At 32.1% G+C, this 22,813-nt stretch overlaps 1 protein-coding gene across 5 annotated transcripts in view; it reads left to right on the top strand.

The window, feature by feature from the left end:
- Positions 1-22,813, top strand: part of LRRIQ1 (leucine rich repeats and IQ motif containing 1) — a 171,022-nt gene that overhangs the window by 37,537 nt on the left and 110,672 nt on the right. For all 5 annotated transcript variants that reach the window (XR_012510795.1, XM_074375324.1, XM_045519400.2 and 2 more), the window contains exons 11-14: positions 6,883-7,076; positions 7,580-7,707; positions 12,606-12,679; positions 15,941-16,034. Coding sequence is in view for 4 of the 5 variants with exons in the window: in XM_074375324.1 (XP_074231425.1) it covers positions 6,883-7,076; positions 7,580-7,707; positions 12,606-12,679; positions 15,941-16,034 (490 nt within the window). In the remaining variant the exon portion in view is untranslated. The remainder of the gene's footprint in view (positions 1-6,882; positions 7,077-7,579; positions 7,708-12,605; positions 12,680-15,940; positions 16,035-22,813) is intronic.

Here is a 22,813-nt window from a genome sequence, read left to right as displayed (position 1 = left end):
CTGCTTTTCGTGTATGGTATTCTTTCACCAGAAGAATTTGCATACATACATACACATGTGTGTATATATTTTGGGATAAAGACTTGCCATTTGGCATGCATTTCCTGCACTGTGAATATATTTTTAATTTATTGTAGCATTCCTTGCCTGGGTTGATGTGCATCAACCTAATCATTGATCCTTGGAAGATAATTTTCTTTTTCCCCTTTTAAGATTTTTTTTTTTTTTGCCCATTGTTTTCATCAGTTTACTCTGATATTCCTATTGCGGTTACCTTAGTATTCACCCTGTTTGCATCCATTGTGCCTCTTAAATCAGTGGCGTGGTATTCTTCTTCAGTGTTGAAAAATTCTGAGCTATCATTTCTTTATACAGAGATACATATATATAGATTCCCTCTATATTCTATAATCCTCTGATATGCTTATAATTATCCTTGTATAATTCTTTACAATTCTTTTGCATCTCTGTGGGTCATTCTGGATGTTACCTTGTCACTCAAATTACAGTTCACTAATTCTCTTTTCAGCTGTGTCTAATGTAGTCCATCCAAGAAAATCTTGTTTGTAGTTGTAGATTTTCAGGTTTAGAATTTCTATGTGCTTCTTTTACTAAGCATCCAGTTCACATTTTTATAGTATCTAATATGTAAGTTTTTAATTTTAATTTTCCTTAATGTGTTCACCAAAGTTTTGTTAGCATGTATGTGATAACTCCATTGTCTGGATTCCCATGGGCAGTGTCTATTGTGTGTGTTTTTCTTGATTTCTATTGACATGATTATCTCCTTGCTTAGTTTTTTGTTATTTCTACAGTCAGAAAATACAAAGAAAAACAAAACTGTAGAATAAATTTGAGGCTATTTTGTTGTTACTTTCCTCTTGAGGTCTTTACTGTTTAAAGCTACAAGCATTAGCAATCTCTGTGCAGCTAAATTCATATATTGGTATTGATATTATTTAAAGCTGGGCTTCAGTACCTGGGGAGCCATTCTGTATTTGGATTCATGTGTAGCACGTGGAGGCCCCAACTGACAGTAAGGTAGAGATTCGTTGGGCCTCCTTCTCTGAAGAGAGCACTGGAGCCCAGATTTTGACCCCCTAGTGCTGCAGGCTTTCCTTTCTCAGAATTAATAGATATCCTGAATGATGTGCTCTCCTCATTTCTTCTGGAAATTAATCCGCTCATTCTGTGATACCAGTTTAGTTCTTAAATGCCTTCAGCAGGTATGTTTATATTTTGTCATTTTTTTTTCAGTTATTAACAAAAGAATGTTTCTCATTGCCTTATCCATCATTACTGTAAACGGGAAGCCTACGCTACATTTTCTGTTTTTCCCCCTTCTCCTGTCTTGTCTTCTTTTGAGTTGTTTGGTATGTTCCCTCTTGTTTTCTCTTTTCTTCTCAATTCCTTTGATAGTTATATACTTTATTAATTTAGAGGTCACCACAGAAATTTTAAAATACACTCAGTTTATCTCATTAATTGATATGTTTACCTCAACTTGCCTGACTTATATGTGTTTGTTGTTCAGGATTTTAAATGTATTTTTATTTAAGGTCAAGGACTATATTATGGTTGTTTTATACAAAGTTTGATCATATTTTCCCATATTTATTTATTTTATGCCCTTAATTATTTTTCATTTAAGATCTTGGATCATTTTTCTTCTTCCTGATATAGATCCTTTAAAGTTTCCTCAAGTAGAAGAACTAGTTGATGGAAAATTCTACCAGATTTAGTTTTTCTGGAAATGTCTTTACTTAACATTCATAGTTGAATCATAATTTAACTGGGTGTATATAGAATTCTAAATTAAAGTTTATTCTCTTTCAGCAATTTGTAAATATCATTCCATTACTTTTTTACTTTCACTGTTGCTATTAAGAAGTCAGTTGTCTGTTAACTACATGAAACTTTGAGGGCATTGTCTGTGTCTCTTTTAAGGATTTTTTTCTTGTCATTGCTGTTCATTGTTATGAATTTTTACTCTGATGTGTCTAGGCATGGATTTCTTTTTAATTCATCCTGCTTGGGGTTTGATGCAATTATTGAATATATAATTTACACTTTTAAATTTTATCTATTTGTCAACATTATCTCTTCAAAAGTTTTTTCTTCCTCATTTTGTTCTCTCCTTCTAAATGTACATACACTAGATATATATTACATCTTCTGACTCTTGCCTCATTATTTCCTATATTCTTTCTGTCTCTCTCTGCTGCCTCTAGATAATTTCTATGTATCTATATTCCAGTTGACAAATTCTAACTTGGCTGTTAATTCTGGTCACTGACTTTTTAATTTCAATGAATCTTAATTTTCATGTGGATCTGGTTTTTCTGAAATTTGTTATTTCTGCTCTTACTTGTGATGTATTATTTCTTTGTGTATCTCTTGTGATTTTTTTGGTCACCTGTCTTTCCCTTGGAACTTAAGCTTTGTGATTATTCCTAATTATGAGATTAAAGTTTATTATTTAGAGATTTTTCAGATGCCGAGGGACACAAACAATCTAGAACACTTGTGCTACATTTGTAGTGGAAGTTTCCTCATCACCATGAGAGTAACTTTGAGTTACAAACCTATGAGAGAGTCAGCTTGTGTTTATTATTTTAGAGGGAGGATTTTTTTTTCTCCTCTTACTGAATACTGAGATTTGAGACAGGCAGTTTAATTTCCTGTCTTCTGGTTAGGTATAGCTGATTGGGGTCCAAGTTTATGTAGAACCGTTTGTTACACTTGCCTACTATTGGTGAATTTTAAGGTTTGTCTCCTCAAACTGTGAGGTTATATTGATCTTCATATTCATCACATTTAACAAGTCTTCTAACACAGCAAACTGGCTTTACTGTTCTGCTTTTCTTTGCCTACCATATCTATTTAGATTTTAGACTGAGACTTTTTTGCTTTCTTAACAGCTCACTTGAACCATTAAAAAAAATGTTAATGACCGGTTTTGGTTATTTTCAGAGGTAAAGATGAGCACACTGTCCGACCAGAAATTTCTGGGAATGAAATTTTTTGTTTCTTCCTAAGTAACTTTTAATCTAATTTATAAATCAATATGTGACTATTGTCTATAAGTTATAATGTAACATGATAAAATAATAATGCATAATAATCCCACTATCCAGATATAACCAGTATTGGTGAGCTTTCCAGATTGTTTTCTATCCATTTTAAAAATCACTACAGTCATACTGTTTTGTAATTTACTTTGTTCACTTGACAATAAGTTGTGAATGTTTTTTACATGTCATAATTTTCTAAAAAGTCTAGTTGAATTTATCAGGTAAGAGATACTTGGGCAGAGATCATATATGTCATTTTTCTGTTCCCATGAGGACACAACATAGTGCTGGGACTTGTAGAACAAGTCTCATCGAGCTCTGTGTTACAAGTAAAGCTATTTTTGGAAAAACACTTTCATATTTGTAGTAAAAATGTGGAAAATATAAACGATTTACACATGTTAACATAGAAGATTCTTCATGCCTGCTATTTCAAGTAAGAAAAAACTGTCACATACCACTATTAAGAAAATAAAACGGTAATAAACATAGCTAACATCTGAGTAGAAGTTAAAAACTGAGGAATAACAAATGTAAAATGATAAACAAAATGTCCTCCTTTATGAGGGAGGCATATTCTGTGAAAAAATTATCTAAATAAGGAATCACTTGAATGAACATTGGAACAATTCAGACAATAATACCTACTTTTCTTATGTAGATAAATGTACTTAGTGTAAAGTTTAAAGATTTAGGTAGTTAAAGTTTAATTAAACATCATAGAACATTTAATAATACCTATGATAACTAGAGTATACATAAAGAGATGTGCAGTAGGCATATGTTTTACATCCTAATAGTAAAGTAGCAGTTAACTTTTTAGTACTGCTTTTGAGATGATGCAGCCGAAACTTTATCACTACTGAAATGGAACATCAACTAAGATTTAGTACATTGAAGTACAATGATTTCTAGAGTAAGCAATTGTTGAAATATGTTGAAGTATTATAAAAGAATCTTATAGTGATCAATAATCATGTACATGTGAATTACTGGTTAAAACATTCATTTTCAATCAACTTTCCTACAAACAACTTACTAAGATGGGACATATTTAAAGACTCATGAAAGCATTGTTAAACATTGTGGCAGAAGATTATATGAAAATATTTTTACTCCAAAATTTTAGACTATTGGCTTCCTTGTGCTAAAAATAATAAAATTGTCTCACTTACAATTCCATCTGTTCCTTCCAATTTTGTCAGTCATAATATCTTATTTGTTGTTCAGTAATTTATAAAAGGTATACTTTTGATTAATCTATTTTAGACAATATTAACTGCTCTTTAGGAAAATAGAATAAATCAGGATAATTCCACTTTTTCCAATCTTCTTTTCCCCTCACCGTTTTTGTTTTTTACATCAGGATTTATGACATCAAATCAGGATTTATGACTCTATCTATATATCCTATAGCAGAATTAGATCTGTTTGAAAATGGGTCAGTACCAGTCTTTTTTTTTTTTTTTTTTTGACAGACTGCTTCTTTCATCTTTTGCCTGCTTGTACTACATAGTTCATTAACTCTTTTTAATCTTATTTTTCAAAGAAGGGCTAATGGATGCTGTATTCCCTGAATTCTTTCACATTCAGGAATATCTCTCAGTTGCCTTCATACTTGAAATACAGCTGTGCATTCTGTTGTTAGGTCACATTTTCACTTGCTACTTCATGAACATCGCTCCTTTGCATTTTGATACTGTGTTTTGCTGTGGTTAACCTGGAGGCTAAGTTGATTTTTCTCCCTCATAACTGATTTCTGCCCCAGATACCTGAATAACATTTTCTTTGTCCTTGATCAATAAATTAAGTAAGATATCTGATTGTGAATAAACCGACATAAATTTTTCTTGGAATATAGTGTCCTTTTCAATTTTCTTAGATTATTATTCCTTCATTCCTGGAAAGTTTTCCTCTATATATATATATTTGAAAACTTTTCTTGGTCTGGTTCCATTTTTTAATCATAGATGATCCATATTTTGTGACTTTGTCTATTTGTCATTTCTATTATTATTTAATTAGTGTAATCTATGTCTTTTTATCTTCTGCTTTGCATTTTACTCTCAATGTGATTCTCTCTTTTTGAACAATTCAGTCTTTAGTTCTCTGTCCTGTATAATGTTTTTTTTTCCTAAATTATTAGTTCTGCCATGGTGTTATTTTGGTCCACTTCTTTACCCACATCTTTTGTTTTAGTGACTTTGAATTCTTGTTACGTTAAGTTTCTTTAAATGTTCTTCAATAGCTCAAAGCATTTTCAACGTATTTTCTTCTTTCTTGTGTTTTCTTAAGAATAGAATTCTTACTGTATTAGTTATATATTGCTTGAAGAAAAGTACCTCCACATTCAGCAGTTTAAACCACAGACATATATTACCTCATGTTTTCTGTGGATCAGGTGTCTAGAACTGGCTTAGTCGGGTGGTTCAGGCTCAGGGCTCTCACAAGGCTGCAGTGAAGCTGTCAAACAGGACTGCCATCATCTCAAGGCTCAATGAGGCTGAAAGATTTATGTTCAGTCTCACTTTCTCATGGTTGTTGGAAGACCTCGGTTTCACATATTTTTAGATGATTTCCTTTTCTTTTTCTCATTAGGCCAACACACACACACACAAACACACACACACACAAATGCGTGTCCTCCCCTTCCTCCCTCACTGTTACAGTTAGGCCAGTGTTTTAGAGATCCTGACAAGTCTCTTTTTTAGCATTTCACTGAATATCACCAGATTGGAATCTCTAATGGGTTGCTGAACTTCAATTTTGAAGTGATTATATAATTAAGTCATTCAAAAGTATATCTCTTAGGTACAACTTTAAAGCTTTCATTTTAAAATCTGAGGCATGCCTCCCTGTCTCTGTATAGTGTCCCCCACTTTGACTACATAACAAAACCCTTTTGATGGGTGACAGCATCAGGTTTTCTCAAGTTTTTTTCTACAGCTTAACAACCATTTGGTGGTGGTGGTCAGGATTAAATACAGAATAACAGTTCTATTCAATACTTTCTCTGCTTTTGTCCACAAATATATTGTTTTAAAATATTACACAAGAAGTATGTTCTCATTTAAATTTTTAAAAAATAGAGATGAATGCATTGTAAGTAGTGAAACTTTCTCTCTCTGCTTACCCTTTCTCTTTCTTACTTTGCAGGGGTAACCACTGTTCCTAGATGCTTATGAATCAACCCGGACCTTATTCTATGCAATACAATTGTAGATGTGCAGATTTAGATTCAGCTACACTCATTAGCTGAAAGCCTGTGTTTGCAACTTAGGTTTTACAGACAGTAGTATGTCATGGGCATCCTTCTGTATCAGACTACTTCATATTGAAGATTATACATTTTCGTTTTATAGATACTTGATAACTTACTTAACTATTCCCTTACTAATAGACATTTAACTTTTCTCCTTAACTTTTCTAAAATTAATATGGCAAGGAATCTCTGTATGTATTTCTTGATAGTTGTGTGTGTTACCATATAGTAGATTCCTAGAAATAGAAATGTTCAAATGTTTCTCAACATCTAAGGCTTGAAATCATGGTAATGTCACCAGATTAAAATCTCTCATGAGTTGTTGAACTTCACTTTTGAAGTGATACGTAATTAAGTCATTCAAAAATGTATCTCTTAGGTACAAGTTTAAATAATAATACATTTTATACACACACATTTTTCACCTGGTCTAAATCCTCACTTGATATTGATAAATAGAAAGATGCACTTATTTAGAAAAAATTGAAACTCTAGTGTCTGGAAGAATGTGTGATACAAGTGATCTTGGAAAATTTTTTCTTCCAGGTGGTTTAGAATCTTTGAAAAATCTTCAGCAACTAATTGTGGACCACAATCAGTTAATTAGTACAAAAGGTCTTTGTGATACGCCTACCATTACATACCTGGATTGCTCACATAATCATCTTACTGAAGTTGAGGGCATTGAAAACTGTGGATTGCTCCAAATACTGAAGTTACAGGGAAATTATCTAAGTGAGGTAAATGCTTTGAATTGATTTCTGTGACTAGCACAACAGTTTTCTTTTGATAAATACCAACCACACATTTTAAAAGCAATTGTGTTAAATTTTGTTCTTTTTTACTTATCATCTGTATTCAATTTCTAGCTTAAACTATTATATACTTTATTTTAAAAATGTTCAACATAGTTATAATCTTATAGATAAATCTAATAGTGTTTTATAATACTGAAATGTAATAAATCATCTCTTTAGTTATGACTCAATGTATAAGTGGGACCAAACTTATATAAAATTTGTTATGAAGTCCTTTTTATTTTTTTTAAAAAGTTCTAATTATGAAGTTAATTATTAGAAATTTTACTCATACTAAAATGCTCATAATATTATACTTTGATTATAATATGCAGTTTACCAGAATACATCTGTTGTTAGTTTTGGTAAGTTTTATATTTTTAAATGTGGTTAAATGACAAAAATATTTTACTTAATATAAGCTAATAACCCAAATTTAAATATAGCTTCCATCCTTGGAGAATCATGTTCTACTAAGAGAATTGCACTTGGATGATAACAGCATTTCAACTGTGGAAGCATTTTCTTCATATTGGCTGCCTTTACTACAATTCCTGACCATTTCTCAAAACAGGTGAAAATGCACTTTGCTTAATCAAGCTTAAATGCAGTGAATGATTAACGTAAATGTGTGATCTTCATAACTAGTAGGAAAGCTGTTAGGTTTTTTCCAGTAATTCAGTGAACTTACATCACAATAAATTAGTACGTAAATTATAAATATAATTTTATAGTGTTAAATGATTAGTGTATTGACATACCCTCAAATTTCAGTAGAATTTTGTTATTTATCCTACTTATTTTGTTTCTTCTAAAAAATGTACTATGGTAATCTCTCAGGGCAGGTTTGTTTATATTTGTAAAGGTACAGTCCTTGGAAAATACAGGAGGTAGTTAATTTAATTCAGAAGGATGCCTCATTCTCTCAAATGGTACTTATTAAGTCCTGGAAGAACGATTTTTAAGCTGCTCTCAACTTACATGTCTTTTTGTAACTGCTAAGATTGATTTACACTTGATTTCCCTCAGGATATAAAGTAACACTTAAAAAAAATACATTAACATTAAATCGAGATGGGTACCTGCCACAAAAGATCCATTTGAAACTACCAGACATCTGGATCTTTGCAGAGAATAACTGTCTAAAACTGAAACAGGAGCACAATATGTGTATATCTCCCTCCTCGTAATGTATCATTGAGACCTCTTCACTCTAATATGATTAATTTGTTCACCAAAGGCACATGGACTAGTGGAAAGGAACCATCTTTAATAAGAAGTTGCTTCTTTGAGTTATACAATTCTTGCAAAACAAGTGAACAAGGACAGCTCACTTTTAATATGTTTGTCAATTACCCCCCCATAAAATGTAAATTTTTCTCTCAATCTCTGACATAATGGTGCTCATCCTTTAAGCATGCACGTCCCAGAAGACTTAACTTCCACCATTAAACTATTCCACTATTTAACAGATCAAAAACTGAATTGGTATTTTAAAATTCCCTCAAATTGTTTTAATCACATCTAAAATATGAAAGTTGATATTTATTCCAAAACCAGCATGGTCAGATAATACTGTTTTAGTAATGTGAACCATCACAAACTTATTGGATCTTTTCACAATATTTTTCAGGTAAGGAATACGATTTCAATAGAAATACTCAGCAATGCTTTGGACATTGCTTATAAATTACTCAGTAATTGACATATCTAGCATATTTTATAAAAATAGATCTTAAGCCACACTGATGAATATAATAATATTTAAAGAATTTAGAAAATATTTAAATCAAGAACACTGTTTGAGAAATAATGCCTTTTATTTCTTTGGACAATTTAAATCATCAAAGAAATAGTCTGATTTTAAAAATTAAAATTCATACTAGCTGCTAGACTTTTGCCTTATCAATCTGATGTGACTTATATCAATCTGACATCACTAGGAGTTTTATAAACCACAGTATTAAAATTTTTTAGAGTTGATAACAATAATTGGAATACTTAGACAAAACAATTCTTAATAATTTTGTTTGCTCAGCCTTATAACATTTGAATATTGATGTGGTGTTTGCTGTTATGGGGGATACAAAACTGAGTAATATATGTCCTTACCACCAAAAAACTCTTAGGAATAAGTCAAGTAATCTATTGAACTTATCTATATAAGACAGTAGTAAAATTATTGTGTAATATGTGGTATGTTGAATTTTTTAATAATATTGTCACATATTTGAATGTATTTTTGTGGGTCTCTCAAAGTTCTTTGCACAAGGAACCTCCTGCCACTTCTGAGAAGATGAAAGGATAAGACCTAAAGAGACCAGGAAAACGTGATTACTAGAAATGGACGTATAGAGGAGAAAAATTATTTCCTAAAATAATAGTGAAAAATAATCTTCAACCTTGGGACTTTTTACAATAAGCTAATACCATTAATTGTAGACATTGCTTATTTTACATCAAGCTTTTACATGTGCTTTGACTTTTTTAGAACTGTATTAGGTCTGTAAAATTCAGGGTCAACAGATCTGGGTTTAAATTCTCAATCTACACCTGATCTGTCAGTTGACATTAAGCAACTCTTTTCTCATTACCTGATCCTCATTTTTTTCACACGTGAAAAGGGCAGTAATACCTACCTTACCTATTTTATGGGATTTTAATGATTATCTAAAAGGAAAATGAATAGCAACGTATTTTGCAAAACGGAGAAGAATTTTAGAAATGTGATATTTGGATTTATTGTTGGTATGTCTTTTAAATTATATATATTTTTCTCTTAATTTTTGATATTTTCATAACAAGGAAGAAATTATGTGTCCATATGCTTTTTTCCCAAGAAATGAAATACATATAAAGAGTGATACTTGGCACATATTGTTTGAAATACTTGTTTCATCCTGACTTCTGTTTTAAATTTTCATTAGGACATGTGACTGTTTTAAGTTTTTCTCAGCGGAGTTCTAACTGGAAGACTCCCCAGCTTCATAAGCCTTTCTACTTCCAGTGAGACTCTAAGTAGGAGCAGAAAGTGGAAACTGTTAGCCACTGGCTGCTCATTGTACAAATCTTTTGCTTTCTGTCGTCTTTGAAATTTATATCTTTTTTATGCCCAGGGCTAATGTGACCAGGTCAAATGGTATTAGGTTTTCACTAATGTCTTTTGTCTTTCTGGTTTGAATTTTCTTGGAAAAAATATACACAGAATGTCAGTAAAAAGGAAAAGTTCTAGAGGTTTAAGAAAACCAATTCTACTATTAGGTTTCTACCATCCTAATGAATAGTCATAAAGGCGAATGAATAGCCAGTTTTCTTGATTAAAATTTCCAAAAAAGAAAAAAGAGTGTAATTCTAAAAGCATGGTTATCTGAAAAGGTAAAATTTCAATGTTGTAAAAAATATTTAGTCAAACCAAATATTTCTTATTTTGATTTTTGCAAAGGGAGTTTTTATTTTTAATTCTAAAAGCTTATTTTTTTTTAACTTAATGTCTTTATATTACCTAAATGTTACCAAATATTGCCATATAACTTAGTGGTTAAAAACATGAGATAGTCTGAAAAAAACAGAAAAACTCATTATCCATTAACTTTTAAAATCCTTTTGGTAGAAGTGCAAAGATTTAGTATTAGAAAAATATTAAAGGTATAAAAGAAATAAGAATTTTCTTGATAATAAAAACATTTATTAGAATTATTTTTTTCACTTGAAGAACTCAAATTTCTTGTAATAATGGTATAGAATGTAAAATTAGTACTCAGATCCACTAATTATGTATTGACAAAGTTTTAAGTTTTTCTCTTTTTCAGTGTACATGTGACACTTCTATAAATTTTACTCTTAAGGAGTATGTATATAATAATGAAATGTATATATAAATGTAGTAGCCAATATTTTATCACTTTTTTCTTTAGTACCTTGGATTTTTTTTCTCCTGGAAATTGTTTTCAGAAAGTAGTGTTGTATAGGTCTATTATAAATAGTACTTAGGATTGGTTTCATTCAGAGAGATCTCCCAAACTCGTTGTTTAGTCTGTTTTATCATCAGTAGCATCTTCTGTCTCTCTTCTGATGCAGAACATGATAATACAAGAGGAGTCAAGGTCAGTACAAGGGTTAGTTTTGTGCCATGAGGCTTCCAGTCACAGTATTAATCTGGGAGTTTCTGATCTTAGAATAATAGTATTTTTTTTTTTTTAACCATGGCAAGGAGTTGGTAGAAATAAAGATATAAAAATCTCTGTCAGGACAATTGGAGGAACAGTATAAAGATCAAGAAAGTAAAAGAGGTGAAAGTTAATGCATATTTTTTGTACCATGAATACTCCTTTAGTGGAAGCATATTTTGAACATATTTGGATCTTCAACCTTTATAGGAGTGATTTATAGGGTTGATTCATCCAGAAGATTTGTATTTGTGATAAGAATATATTTTATACAAAGAAATGTTGTCTTGTTTAAAGATATAGATGAGCTAGCTTAATTTTTATTTCCAAATAGCTAGGGTAATATGATATTATGTTATAAACTAAGTTTAAACATGTCTTAGTTGGAAATGCAGATTAAAATAAAGTTAATTTTCCCTTCATAGATTTTATTTCTAATATTGTGAATTATTTTAGTATCACATATGTTCCTTATTTGAACATATTTGGTTCTTAATGACAATTATATTTTACAAAATGATAGATACTTTTAAATGTAGGAGAAAAGGTCAATAGTGTTAGAATTTAAATATGCTTGCATTAATAATGAGTATTAGCTTTAAATGTTAAAATTTGCCTATTCTATCTTACATTTAGGTCTCTGCGAAATTTAAGTCTATTCTACCAATATAAAACATTTTCTATTATTGTTCTTTAAATGCATATTTCCAATTTAAAAATAACCCAGTGTAACTTCAGACACTTATAGTACTTATAATACTTCCAATCTAGTAAATAAAACCTTTTTTAAATTAAAAAACAAAACTAATGACTCTAATAAGTTATATTGTCAAAAAGTATTTTTTGTGTCTTTACCTCTTAATGGTTTGTTATGTTTTTGAGCCAGAAAAAAATACATAGAAAATATGAGTTCTTTGTAAATTTGGCCACATACAAAGACAAAACAGTAACAGCAAAAAAACCCCACTTATTTTTATTTAAATATCAAGTACACATTAAGCTTCATGATATTTATGATTGAAATTGGGGATTCTGTGATAATTTCTCTTTAGAAATGAATATAAATCTTCCATTATAAAATAAATACTTAGAATTGTATAATTACTGTATTTTAATAAGTACTATTAGTAAATGTTACAATTGTATTTTTTGTATAATTGCAATTGTATGTAATTGTATATTCTGCCAAATTTATAAATTGTAACATTATATAATTATATTCTATAAATGTATTACTATATAGTTACATCAATAATCTTAAGAACATTCCATTAAAAGTTTTTGTAAACTCTGTTTTTGTTTTCAGCTTGACAAAAATTGTACCACTTTTTCATTTTGTTTCTTTGGGAAAACTAGATGTCAGCAACAACTGTCTTTCTGGTAAGTTTATAATAATATGTAATTGTTTTTTGAGTAATAGACTTTTGAGTTTCTGTTCCAAATATGGTAAGGAGTTGTTTTGGGTAGATGCGTTAATGGCATTTACAAATAATATATTTATACAATAAGGTATAGAGGAGAAAAAAATTCTCTCTACTTTCTCAGTCTAGGCCTAAGAATTAAACTGACATAAGTTAAATAAACAAAGGAAAATACCAGTTTTAATTGCTTTTTTTTTTTTTTACATGTATATGAGAGTTCTCATAAGAAGAATAAAGACCCTAAGAAGCAGTTGGAGTTGAACAAGTTGAACAAAGAGTAGTCAATTGTGAAAAGGCACATGATGAGGCAGAGGGCCTTGGGCTAATGTAGTTAACTGGATGGGAGAGTGACTAGGAAAGAAAGGCTAGTTTAAGAAGTTTGTTTGTTTACACTTCTCTTGGCCTAGATTTCCCGGCCTTGTGATAAGAATGTCTCTTTGCTTCTGGAATAGTGCAAACATCTTTCACATGAGAACTTAATCCGCTTTTAGGAAAAAGAAGGAAAGTCATCGTGTTTTTTAATTTGCTCCTCTTTAAGTGCCTTCAACTCCAAATAGTCAATATGCCAGGATGGCATATGGGGGTGCCATGTGTCCTAAACTCTTCCTAATGCATGGTGAAATAATCCAATTAAAAATTTCTTTCTACTTTTAAAATCATATTACTTCTTTCTAGTAAACCTGGGAAAATGTCACAATTCTATTTTTATTTAAAATTTATGTAGCTTTTACCTATGAATGACTATCCTAAAGAAGATAAGTAAACAAACGTGTCTAACTTATTGACCTCTAAAAGGTATAGAGTAGATATCCATTAAAAATTTATTAAATTAAAGAATGATGAACTGATTTGGGTAAATAGCCCTCCCCCCAAATTTCCACATCCCCTTTTTAAGTGAGTCCCCTCATAGAGACAATCGCAGTTCTAAATTTCATTGTAGGTTAAATTTAACTGTTCTACATCTTGATATTAATGAGATCAAACTATATGTTTTTTTTTAATTGAGATTTCTTTGCTTGGCATTCATGTGACATTCCACTATATCAGTTGCTCAGTTGTTTGTATCAGCAGTCTGTTCTTTTTTTTTTTTTTTTTTTTTTTTTTTTTCTGAAGCATAGTCCATTGTATGTATATGTCACAATTTGGCTATTCTCCTGTTGATCAATATTTTAATTGTTTGCAGTTTGGGGCTACTATGATTATAAAGTTCCTAGGGAAATTCTTCTGTAAGTAGTTTTGTAAATATACGTTTTCAGTTCTTTTGAATAAATGTGTAAGAATGTAATTGCTGGATAATAGAGTAGGTGTATGTTTAACTTTATAAGAAACTGAAAAAACTGTTTGCCAAAGTAGTTGTAATGTTTTACTTCCCCACCAGTGATATATGAGAGTTCCATTCTGTAGGTGTGTAGTATTTCGTTGTGTTATCTCATTATGGCTTTAGTTTGCATTTTTCTGATGAAAAGTGCTATTGAACCTCTTTGCATGCATAGATGATTTCTTTTAATTCTTTTGTGTCTTTTCAGGTGTCTGATCATTTATAAATTTGGTCATTTGCCTCTTATTGATTTGTATAAATTTTTTATATATTCTGGATGAAATTCTTTGTCAGATACATGTTTTGTAAAAGTTTTCTCCCAACCCTCTTTCATCTATTTATTTTATTAATGATATCTTTAGATGAGCAGAAGCTTTAAATTTTGGTGAAACTTATTTTTTTTAATGGTTTTTGCTCTTTGTGTCCTTCGTAATATTTTTTAACCTTCTGATTGAGAAGGTGATTTTCTATACTTTCTTGCTTTCTTATGGAAATCTTATACTTTTAGTTTTTACCTTTAGGTCTATGATTCACCTCAAATTAGTTTTTATGAGAAGTATAAAGTAGGGGATGAGTTCAGTTTTTAATATGGTTATTTAGTTGTTCCCACAACATTTGTTGAAGAAACTTTTTTCATCATGGAATGACTTTGTGGTGTCTTTGTCCAAAATTGATTTACATTTGGCCTACTTTGGGATGTGTTCCTATTAACTGCTTTTCTCTTAATGAGTCATATTTTCCTATTTCTTTTTATGTCCAATAATTTTAAACTGTATGTTGAGCATTGTACATAAAATGGTTTACTGAGTCTGACTGTTGTCTTCCTTTTAAACAGTGTTAAGTGTAATTCTGACAGACAGTTAAAAAAGAATTGATGGATAATTTCATTTCTGTCAGCCTTAATTTAATTCTCTCCAAGGACAAGTCATTTTGTTTTTCAACTCTTAGTGCATGCCCCTACCCCAGGGCATTGTCTTTACTCCTAGGGCTAAAACCCTAGTGTCTTTCACTGATGCATGAACTCTGCTGTCATCATTCAGCTCTTAGCCCTACAGCAGGTTATCTCTGCTAGGTTTTTCAGAGTATTGCCCTGCCTGTGTAACACCTAGCAGTTGTCGAAGGACCTGCGGTACAAACTCACATAGACTTCTTCCCCAGCTCCATCCCCACGATACATACACACGCAGCTTCTTCTCAGTACTTTTCACCATGAATTCCAGTTTCAGGTCTAAACTTTGCCTCTTCACTCAACAAAACAGCCTCTTTGCTTGGTCTCCACTTTCTTACTCTAAAGTGGTAAAATGCTTTTAGGCAGAAAGCCATTGTGATTGTCGGCTCACCATGTGTGTTTCCCTTCTCTCAGAGTCCGGCTCAAAAACAGGTGCTTCATATATATTGTCCAGTTTTATGATCATTTTCTGTGGGAGAGCAGTTCCAGAATAAATTACTCTGTAATGTACCCTAGATTGACCTACTATTTTTACTTTTGAAAGTAAAAATATAATTTATTTAGGTTTATGTTCAGTTTTACCACTGTCTTAATTACTTTTGATTTTACTTTTATAGATTTTATGTTTACAATCTGGCACAAACTGTTTTACACACATTATCTCATTTAATCCTCACCCTAAGAGATAGATTTGAACCTGAATCATCAAGCAGTTGTGTGATTTGCATAAATTCACACAGCTGCTAAGTGGTAGAAATATGTATTTTGACAGCAGAGTCTGTGTCCTTAATATGGCCTCCTTTTAAAGGCATTTCATGATACTTCTATAGGATAAATGTTTCATTGCTTTTCTTTAATAAGCTAACCAACAAACAAAATGATCATTGGTTTATGATTATTTTTCTTTACCTGTAATACCATTCATAATAATTTTTATTATTTATTTCCCATAGATCTTACAAGTGCCATAACGTGGTTTGAGGCATGTTTTTCTCTCCAGGAACTGTCTCTCACTGGAAACCCACTTCTTCAAGAAATAAACTGGCGGTAAAGAAGCATTGTTGTACCCTAAGTACATACTTTATTATAGTTGCCGAGAACGTAATTCGATAAAAATTGTTCTGTGTGTACTAATTGCTTGGGAAACATTAATTAAAAAATAATTTAAAAGTTATTCGAAACAACGGTTTTGTAAAAATAGTTTAAGAAAATCTTCTGCCTAAAATAATTGTTTATACATATATGAACTAATGCAAATTTGAAATGACAGTTCGATCCATACCATTGATGATGTGACAGTTTTAGTATGATGTTAACTTAGGTTTTATATTTACAGAAAAGCCATTTTTTGGGAATTACTTTTTGAGTCATTTAAATCCCATAGTGTGCTATTTAAAATTATTTCCTTTCTGCCAGTAAGATGATTTTGTTTTATTTTCCTACAAGAGAAATATAGTGTCTGTTAAAGTAGATACTATAAGCATATATGAATTCATGCCTCTCTTTGGAATGCACCTAGATATAAATGAAGAAAAGTATTTTGTGATTTTTTTAAATGAATTTTACTTTTGAGAAAAGTTTCTCTAATCTGAAACTCTCATATTATGCTAACACTATTTTCTCCAAGTTGACCCTCATCTTTTTTGTAATCAGATTTTTTAAGATAATTTACATATGATAAACTTAATCAGTGTTGTTTATGAGTACACATATTGTGTAAAAATCACCATAGTCAAGATATTGAACATTTTTATCACCTCAAAAAATTACTTCATGGCCCCTTTGCAGTCGGTCCTCTCTTTCCCAGTACTTTAAAACCGTCTCTCCGCTCTCTCATGGCCTTCATTGTTTCTGATGAGAAATCTCTGGACATTCTTTCTTCATTCCTCTGTCTCTCGATTCTTTTAAGGTGTTGTCTTTATCAGTGGTTTTCAGCAATTTGATTATAATGTGCCTTGGTGTGGTTTTATACAGATGTACTCTTGTCAGGATTGACTGAACCTCTTGGATACAGTGGATTTATAGTTGCCATAGTATTTGGAAAAATTTTGGCCATTATTTTTTCAAATATTTTTTCTGCCTCCTTTCTGTCTCATCCTACTAGGACTCTACCTTCACCAGTATTATACCACTTGATATATTCCAGAAGTCACTATTGCTCTGTTCTTATATTTACTGCTCTTTTTTCTGCCTATATTTCAGTCTTACTAGTTATTGCTGTGCGTTCAAGTCCTCTGATATTTTCTTCTTTTGTGTCTATGCTCCTGTTAATCCCATCTAGACTGCTTCAGTTCAGATCAGATATTGTGATTTTCATTTCTAGACGTTTCCTTTATTTTTTAACATTTACAATTTTTCTCCTAATCATGCTCATATTTTCCTGAACTATCTTGAACATATGGATAATATTTATAATAGCTGTTTTAACATCCTTGTCAGTTAGTTTCATTATCTTTATCATTTTGAGGTCTATCTTTTTTTATTTTTTTCTGATTCTGGGTCATACTTTTCTGCTTCTTGGATACCTGGCCAATTTTGGTTGTATTCTGGACATTTACAATTTCATATTGTTGATTTCTTAATTTGGTTTCTTTCTCCTTTAAATAACATCTATTTTACTTCTGACTTGCAGCAGCTAAGTTACTTGGAATTAATGAGATGCTTTCAAAGCTTGCTTTTAAGTTCTGTTATAGACATCCCAAAGAATTTTTAGACTAATACTAATTTAGCCCCACTACTAAGACACCAATTTTCTGAGTATTCTGCCTGATGTCTCTTATGTGTATCTTGTACCCTTTCAACTTTGGCTAATGAGAATTATTCTTATCTCCTTGTGGGTTCCTGTAATTTTTCTGCCTTTTTGCTTTCCACTTCTTTCCCTTGACTTTAAGTGGTTTTTCTCACACATCCTCAGATCATTACTCATTTATTGGGGCCAGGTTAGAATCATCCCAGGATACTGAAACACTTTGCATATGTCCACTTTGGAGTTTTCTGGTCCTGGTGATGATTCTGGCCTGAACTCTTATCTCTTTTTATGTCCAGCAGCATGCATTTGTTAGATGTTTTAACATGACTTATTGTACATTTGATATTTGTATCATATCAGGTCAATGATACATCAAGGCAAAACAATCCAGGGCTTATCGCCTAATTTAGCAAGGTGGGTTTGGCAACACACTAAATGTAGAGAAAGGCAAACATTTACTAAAATTCAGGTAGGAAAATCTGTTTCAGGATCCTCAGTTTGGATCAAGTCAGCAAGTCTTATCAATTTGATCAAGTAATGAAAATACACTTATGAACAAAATACAGACAAGGAGAAATGATTAATTGAAAAAAAGGTTTCAATTCTTCCCTGATCCTAGGGAAGAAGCAGTTGACTCTTTGCCCTGATTTGGTTTCTGTGATGTGTGGCCATAGCTGTGAAGACCCTTGTTCTTCTGATGACTTCAGAGGAATATATCTTACATAGAACCAATGATCTGATTATGTTTAAAATTCCTACATCTGACTTAATCTGCCTGTAGAAAAAGATAAGAGAATCAGGGAGTAGTCTCTGTTCCCTCCCTCTGAGGCTGCTGAAAACTTCTGACATCGTCTTTCTAGACGTATTGTTTCCTGAATTAGTTCATTGGCTTTTGATTAAGAAGATAGCTGCATTTTTACACCAAGTCAAACACCTGTGTGCTTTGCTACTCATTGACAACTTGAGTATTGCAGAAGAGTTATCATCTTTTCCAGAAAATCTGTTTTTCTTTCTTTTTTCCTTAAAGCTCAGTTGCCACATAAATTTCTAATGTTACACTGTTTTTTAGGGAAACTTGGTATGTTTCCACATGTTTTAGGACAGAACTTGTCAACTTCTAGTTTGGAAACATCTGTTTCCAAGGGCAGTTTAAGCTGTGTAGCATTGAAGAGTGTAACCCAGTGCTGTGGTTCTTAAAGGTGTTCCCCAAACCAGCAGCTTCATCACCTGGAAACCTGTTAGAAATGCAAAATCTTGCACACTGTCTAGACCCACTGAATTAGAAACTAGAGGCTGATTCCCAGTAATCTGTGTTTTAACAAGCCCTTTGGGTAATTCACTGTGCACTGAAACTTGGAAATCACTGTTTTTAAACATGGACATCTTCCTCCTGCCCCATATTGTGTGATCCTGGCCAAGTAACTTTCTATGGCTCTGAATCTTCATTGGTAAAATGAGGATAATAATAGTACCTATCTTATGGGATAGTCATTAGATTTGAATGGGATAATGCACATATTTTGTTTAGAACAATTCCTGGACATGGTAAACATAAAAAAATCCATGATTTTCTGTTGCTAGGCCAACCAGAGTGTATATGGGTTCTTATTCAATCACCAAGTATTTAGTGTATATCATGTGGCCTAACATGTTGGACATTATAAAGGAAATTCAATGTAACCCATGACTTCAGGCTATTTTTATAACCTTGTTACAGATAGAAAATGTATGCAAAAATTGATAACCATGAAAACTATAGCAGATACTGATACAACATTTACTTTGCACCCAGCAATGTTCTCATTTAATCCTCACAATATGCCTAATGAAATAGCTACCTAGTGTCCCCATTTTATAGTTCAGGAAACTGAGTTACAAAAACGACTAGATAACCTCCCAGTTTCCCACAGCCAGCAAGTAGAAGAGCCAGGGTTCAAATCCCAGTCTAGCTCCAGAGTCTGTGCTCTTGGATTTTAGTACCTAATAAAATATAAGTGTCAGATGATTATTGTAGGCAACAGATATGCTTTAGAAATTTGGAAATATTACCTTAATTTAGTGTGACCAGGAAAAACTGCCTGTGTTGAAGAGACAAACTTTGAGTTAAACCTCAAAAGTTTGGTAAGGTTGAAGATCAAACTAAAACAAACAAACAGAAAGCACTTCTGACGGAGGAAATATCCAAAACATGGAGGGAATGTGAAAGGCGCGTTTGGGCTCTGTTAGAAGGCCTGTCTCTTCAGGGCAGTGGGTATAGTGGGAAATACCATTGGAAAGAAATAGGAAATCAAGTGCTTACACTTAGAGTGTGTCAGAGTAGGCTAGGTACCTATACATATTACTTCACATTACAGCATCTGAGTTGGCTTCTGTATTTATCTTTCTCATCTTACAGATGTATTTATTGCAGCTTAGATACCTTGTTATTTGCCCTGTTATGAAGTGAGTCCGTGTCAGGGGTGGGATCTGAGTTCTGAAGCCTGGAATTTCAACATTGTGCTCTGCTGTTTCTCCTGATACATTATTGCCGGACTCTCAAGGGTTTTGCATGCTAGGATAAAAATGTCTTTTATCCTGTGGTCATGGAGAAGGGACCACAGCATAGTGAGTATATACATAGATCTTGTGAGTAAACTGCTAGGTGCATATCTAGTTCCACCACTTCCTAGCTATCTGCTTGCTCAAGTTACTTAATGTTGCTATGTCTGTTTCTCACCAGTAAATTGGGCATCATAATAGTACCCATATCATAGAATGTATTCATCAGGGTAACATACGTTATGCTACACAACAACAAACTCAGAAATCTTATGGTTTAATGCAGTAGTTTATTTTTGTTTACATTACATCCGATGTGAGTTTGGCCTGTCTAATCTAAGCACACAAAGAAATTCAAGCTGCTCCAATTTTGTGGCTCTGTGTCATATAACTTCAATGTAGCCTGACTTTTTTAGGTAGTAGACTGTGGTAGGGGGAAAAGACCACCAGCAAAGCACAATTGACATTTTATCACTCGGCCCTCAAGAGTGGCAGTGATCACAGATATTCCATTGGCTATAACTAGTCACACAGCCAAGCTAACTGCAGAAGAAGCTGGGAAACAGAGACGAACCTGGGTATCAGAGCACAGAAACAGTCTCTGGGAGGAGTAAGTGTGTTACCATGTGGAAGCACTTCATAGTAGTTCCTAGCAAATAGTACACTCAATAAATGTGAGCCATGATTTTTAAGAAGCTGTAGAGAAAATTTGAATAGTTGTGTGAAAAGGAAAGTAGTGTTTGGGAAAGCTTGTTTTTAGTGGAAAAGTGACAAGAGATTAGGGAAAAGTAGCCAAATTAAATGAAAGTCCAAGCATTAAAAATGTATAAAATTAAGTAGTAGAAGTGGCCTGAGATTACTGTATAGATCCTTCTAGTTTAAAGCTGGAAGAAAAAAATATATATATATATACACACACACAAATCCTTGTATGCATTGCATTTAGACATCTAAAATTATTTGTTGGAAGAATACATTACTGAATTTAATTACGTGTATGTGTAAAAGCTTGAAAAAAATTCTGTTTCAGCCCCTCTAAGTTTTCTATTGAATTTAAGTATACTTTAGTGATTGAAATGTTCTTTTCTATAAATTGACAATTTGTGTTATTGTTGAGTTGCAACAATTATCCATATCTGGAGTTCTAAAATTGGAGTCCTTAGACTCCTAAGGAACCATAGTGTTTATCAGATTCTCCAAGTTTCCTAAGAAACTGATCTTAGGACAAATTATTATAGGAAATGTCACCTATTAGTTAATGTCAAATCATAAGGGGATCAGAAATTACAACTATGTAAAGAATTTGTGCATATGTGTGAATAGGCCACGTAAATATGTTTTAGACTTTTTGCCAGAGTGGTGAGAGACCCACTCTTCTGGAAGAGAAGCAGTCGGGGTCCCCATCAGATGCAGTGGCTCACACTCTGGGGCAGTGCTTCTCTAACATTGGGTTAAAAGCACTAATCCCAAGTTTTGGGTCCTCATTTCTAGGAATCAGATCTTAGAATGAAATTTCCTATACAAAAGGAAGAGTGTAAGTATGTCCAAAAGAATGCCTGGCAGGTGATATAATTTATAATGAAAATGTCTGATGGGTTGTTTTTAGAGAGAGATTTTTATTTTCCTAAGTAACTATAAAAACCAAGTTACATAGTTGGCATGCAGTGACAAATAAAAGTAGCAGCTGTGCCTTTTATTTGGAGCAAGTTCTTTAGGGGCAGTGGTTTTTCTATTAGGTGTTGGGCAAATAGCACATGACTTTTCTTGTTGATCTGGTATCAATTACCATCTGAACAGCTGCTACATTGCCAGTTGCAACAACTAGAAATAAACCTATATCCTGAATAATCTTTGAAATTATTTATTTTTTGTTATTTTGTTTGTGGGAGGCATAAACATTTTATTTTATTGCATAAAATATGCTTGTTGTAAAATCTATTGATAGAAAACTGTTGTAAGTATATAAAAAGAAATATTCACATTTTACTGTACTTACTATGTATATTTAGAAGTCTTAAGGAAAATATTTAATTAGAAATAATCAATACTGAATGAAAATAAGTATTTATACTATAAATATGTACAATTATTTAGCTATTACAATTTATGTGTTTAAATGAACTTTTCTGGACTAGAGTAATACCAACTTGAAAATTTTGCCTATCAAATTTCACTTAGATCAGTTGACCTAATACAGCTTTTATAATTTTAAGAAGAGATTCATTTATCTAAAGGGTTTAAAATCTAGTAATCTATAAAATACGGATTTGCTAATGAAAGGATCAACTCAAACTTTAACCAGTGTGTTCCAGTGAACTTTACATAACCCCCTGATACCAACAGAGGGATTAGTTATAGATTTTCCCAATTGGCTTCTTACTTTCATGTCTAGCCAGTGATAACACGAACAAAACTGATGTACTAAAAAATCTCTTTTTAAAACTTAATCCACAGACTCAGTTTGGAATTTCCTTTGGGAATGTGTTTCATTCATTAATGATTAATAGAGCTTCTTAAGTGACAGAATATGCACCAGGAA

The sequence above is a fragment of the Camelus bactrianus genome, chromosome 12, assembly GCF_048773025.1.
Source record: "Camelus bactrianus isolate YW-2024 breed Bactrian camel chromosome 12, ASM4877302v1, whole genome shotgun sequence".
Taxonomy (NCBI): Eukaryota; Metazoa; Chordata; class Mammalia; order Artiodactyla; family Camelidae; genus Camelus; species Camelus bactrianus.
This window is presented reverse-complemented; position numbering and strand designations above follow the sequence as displayed.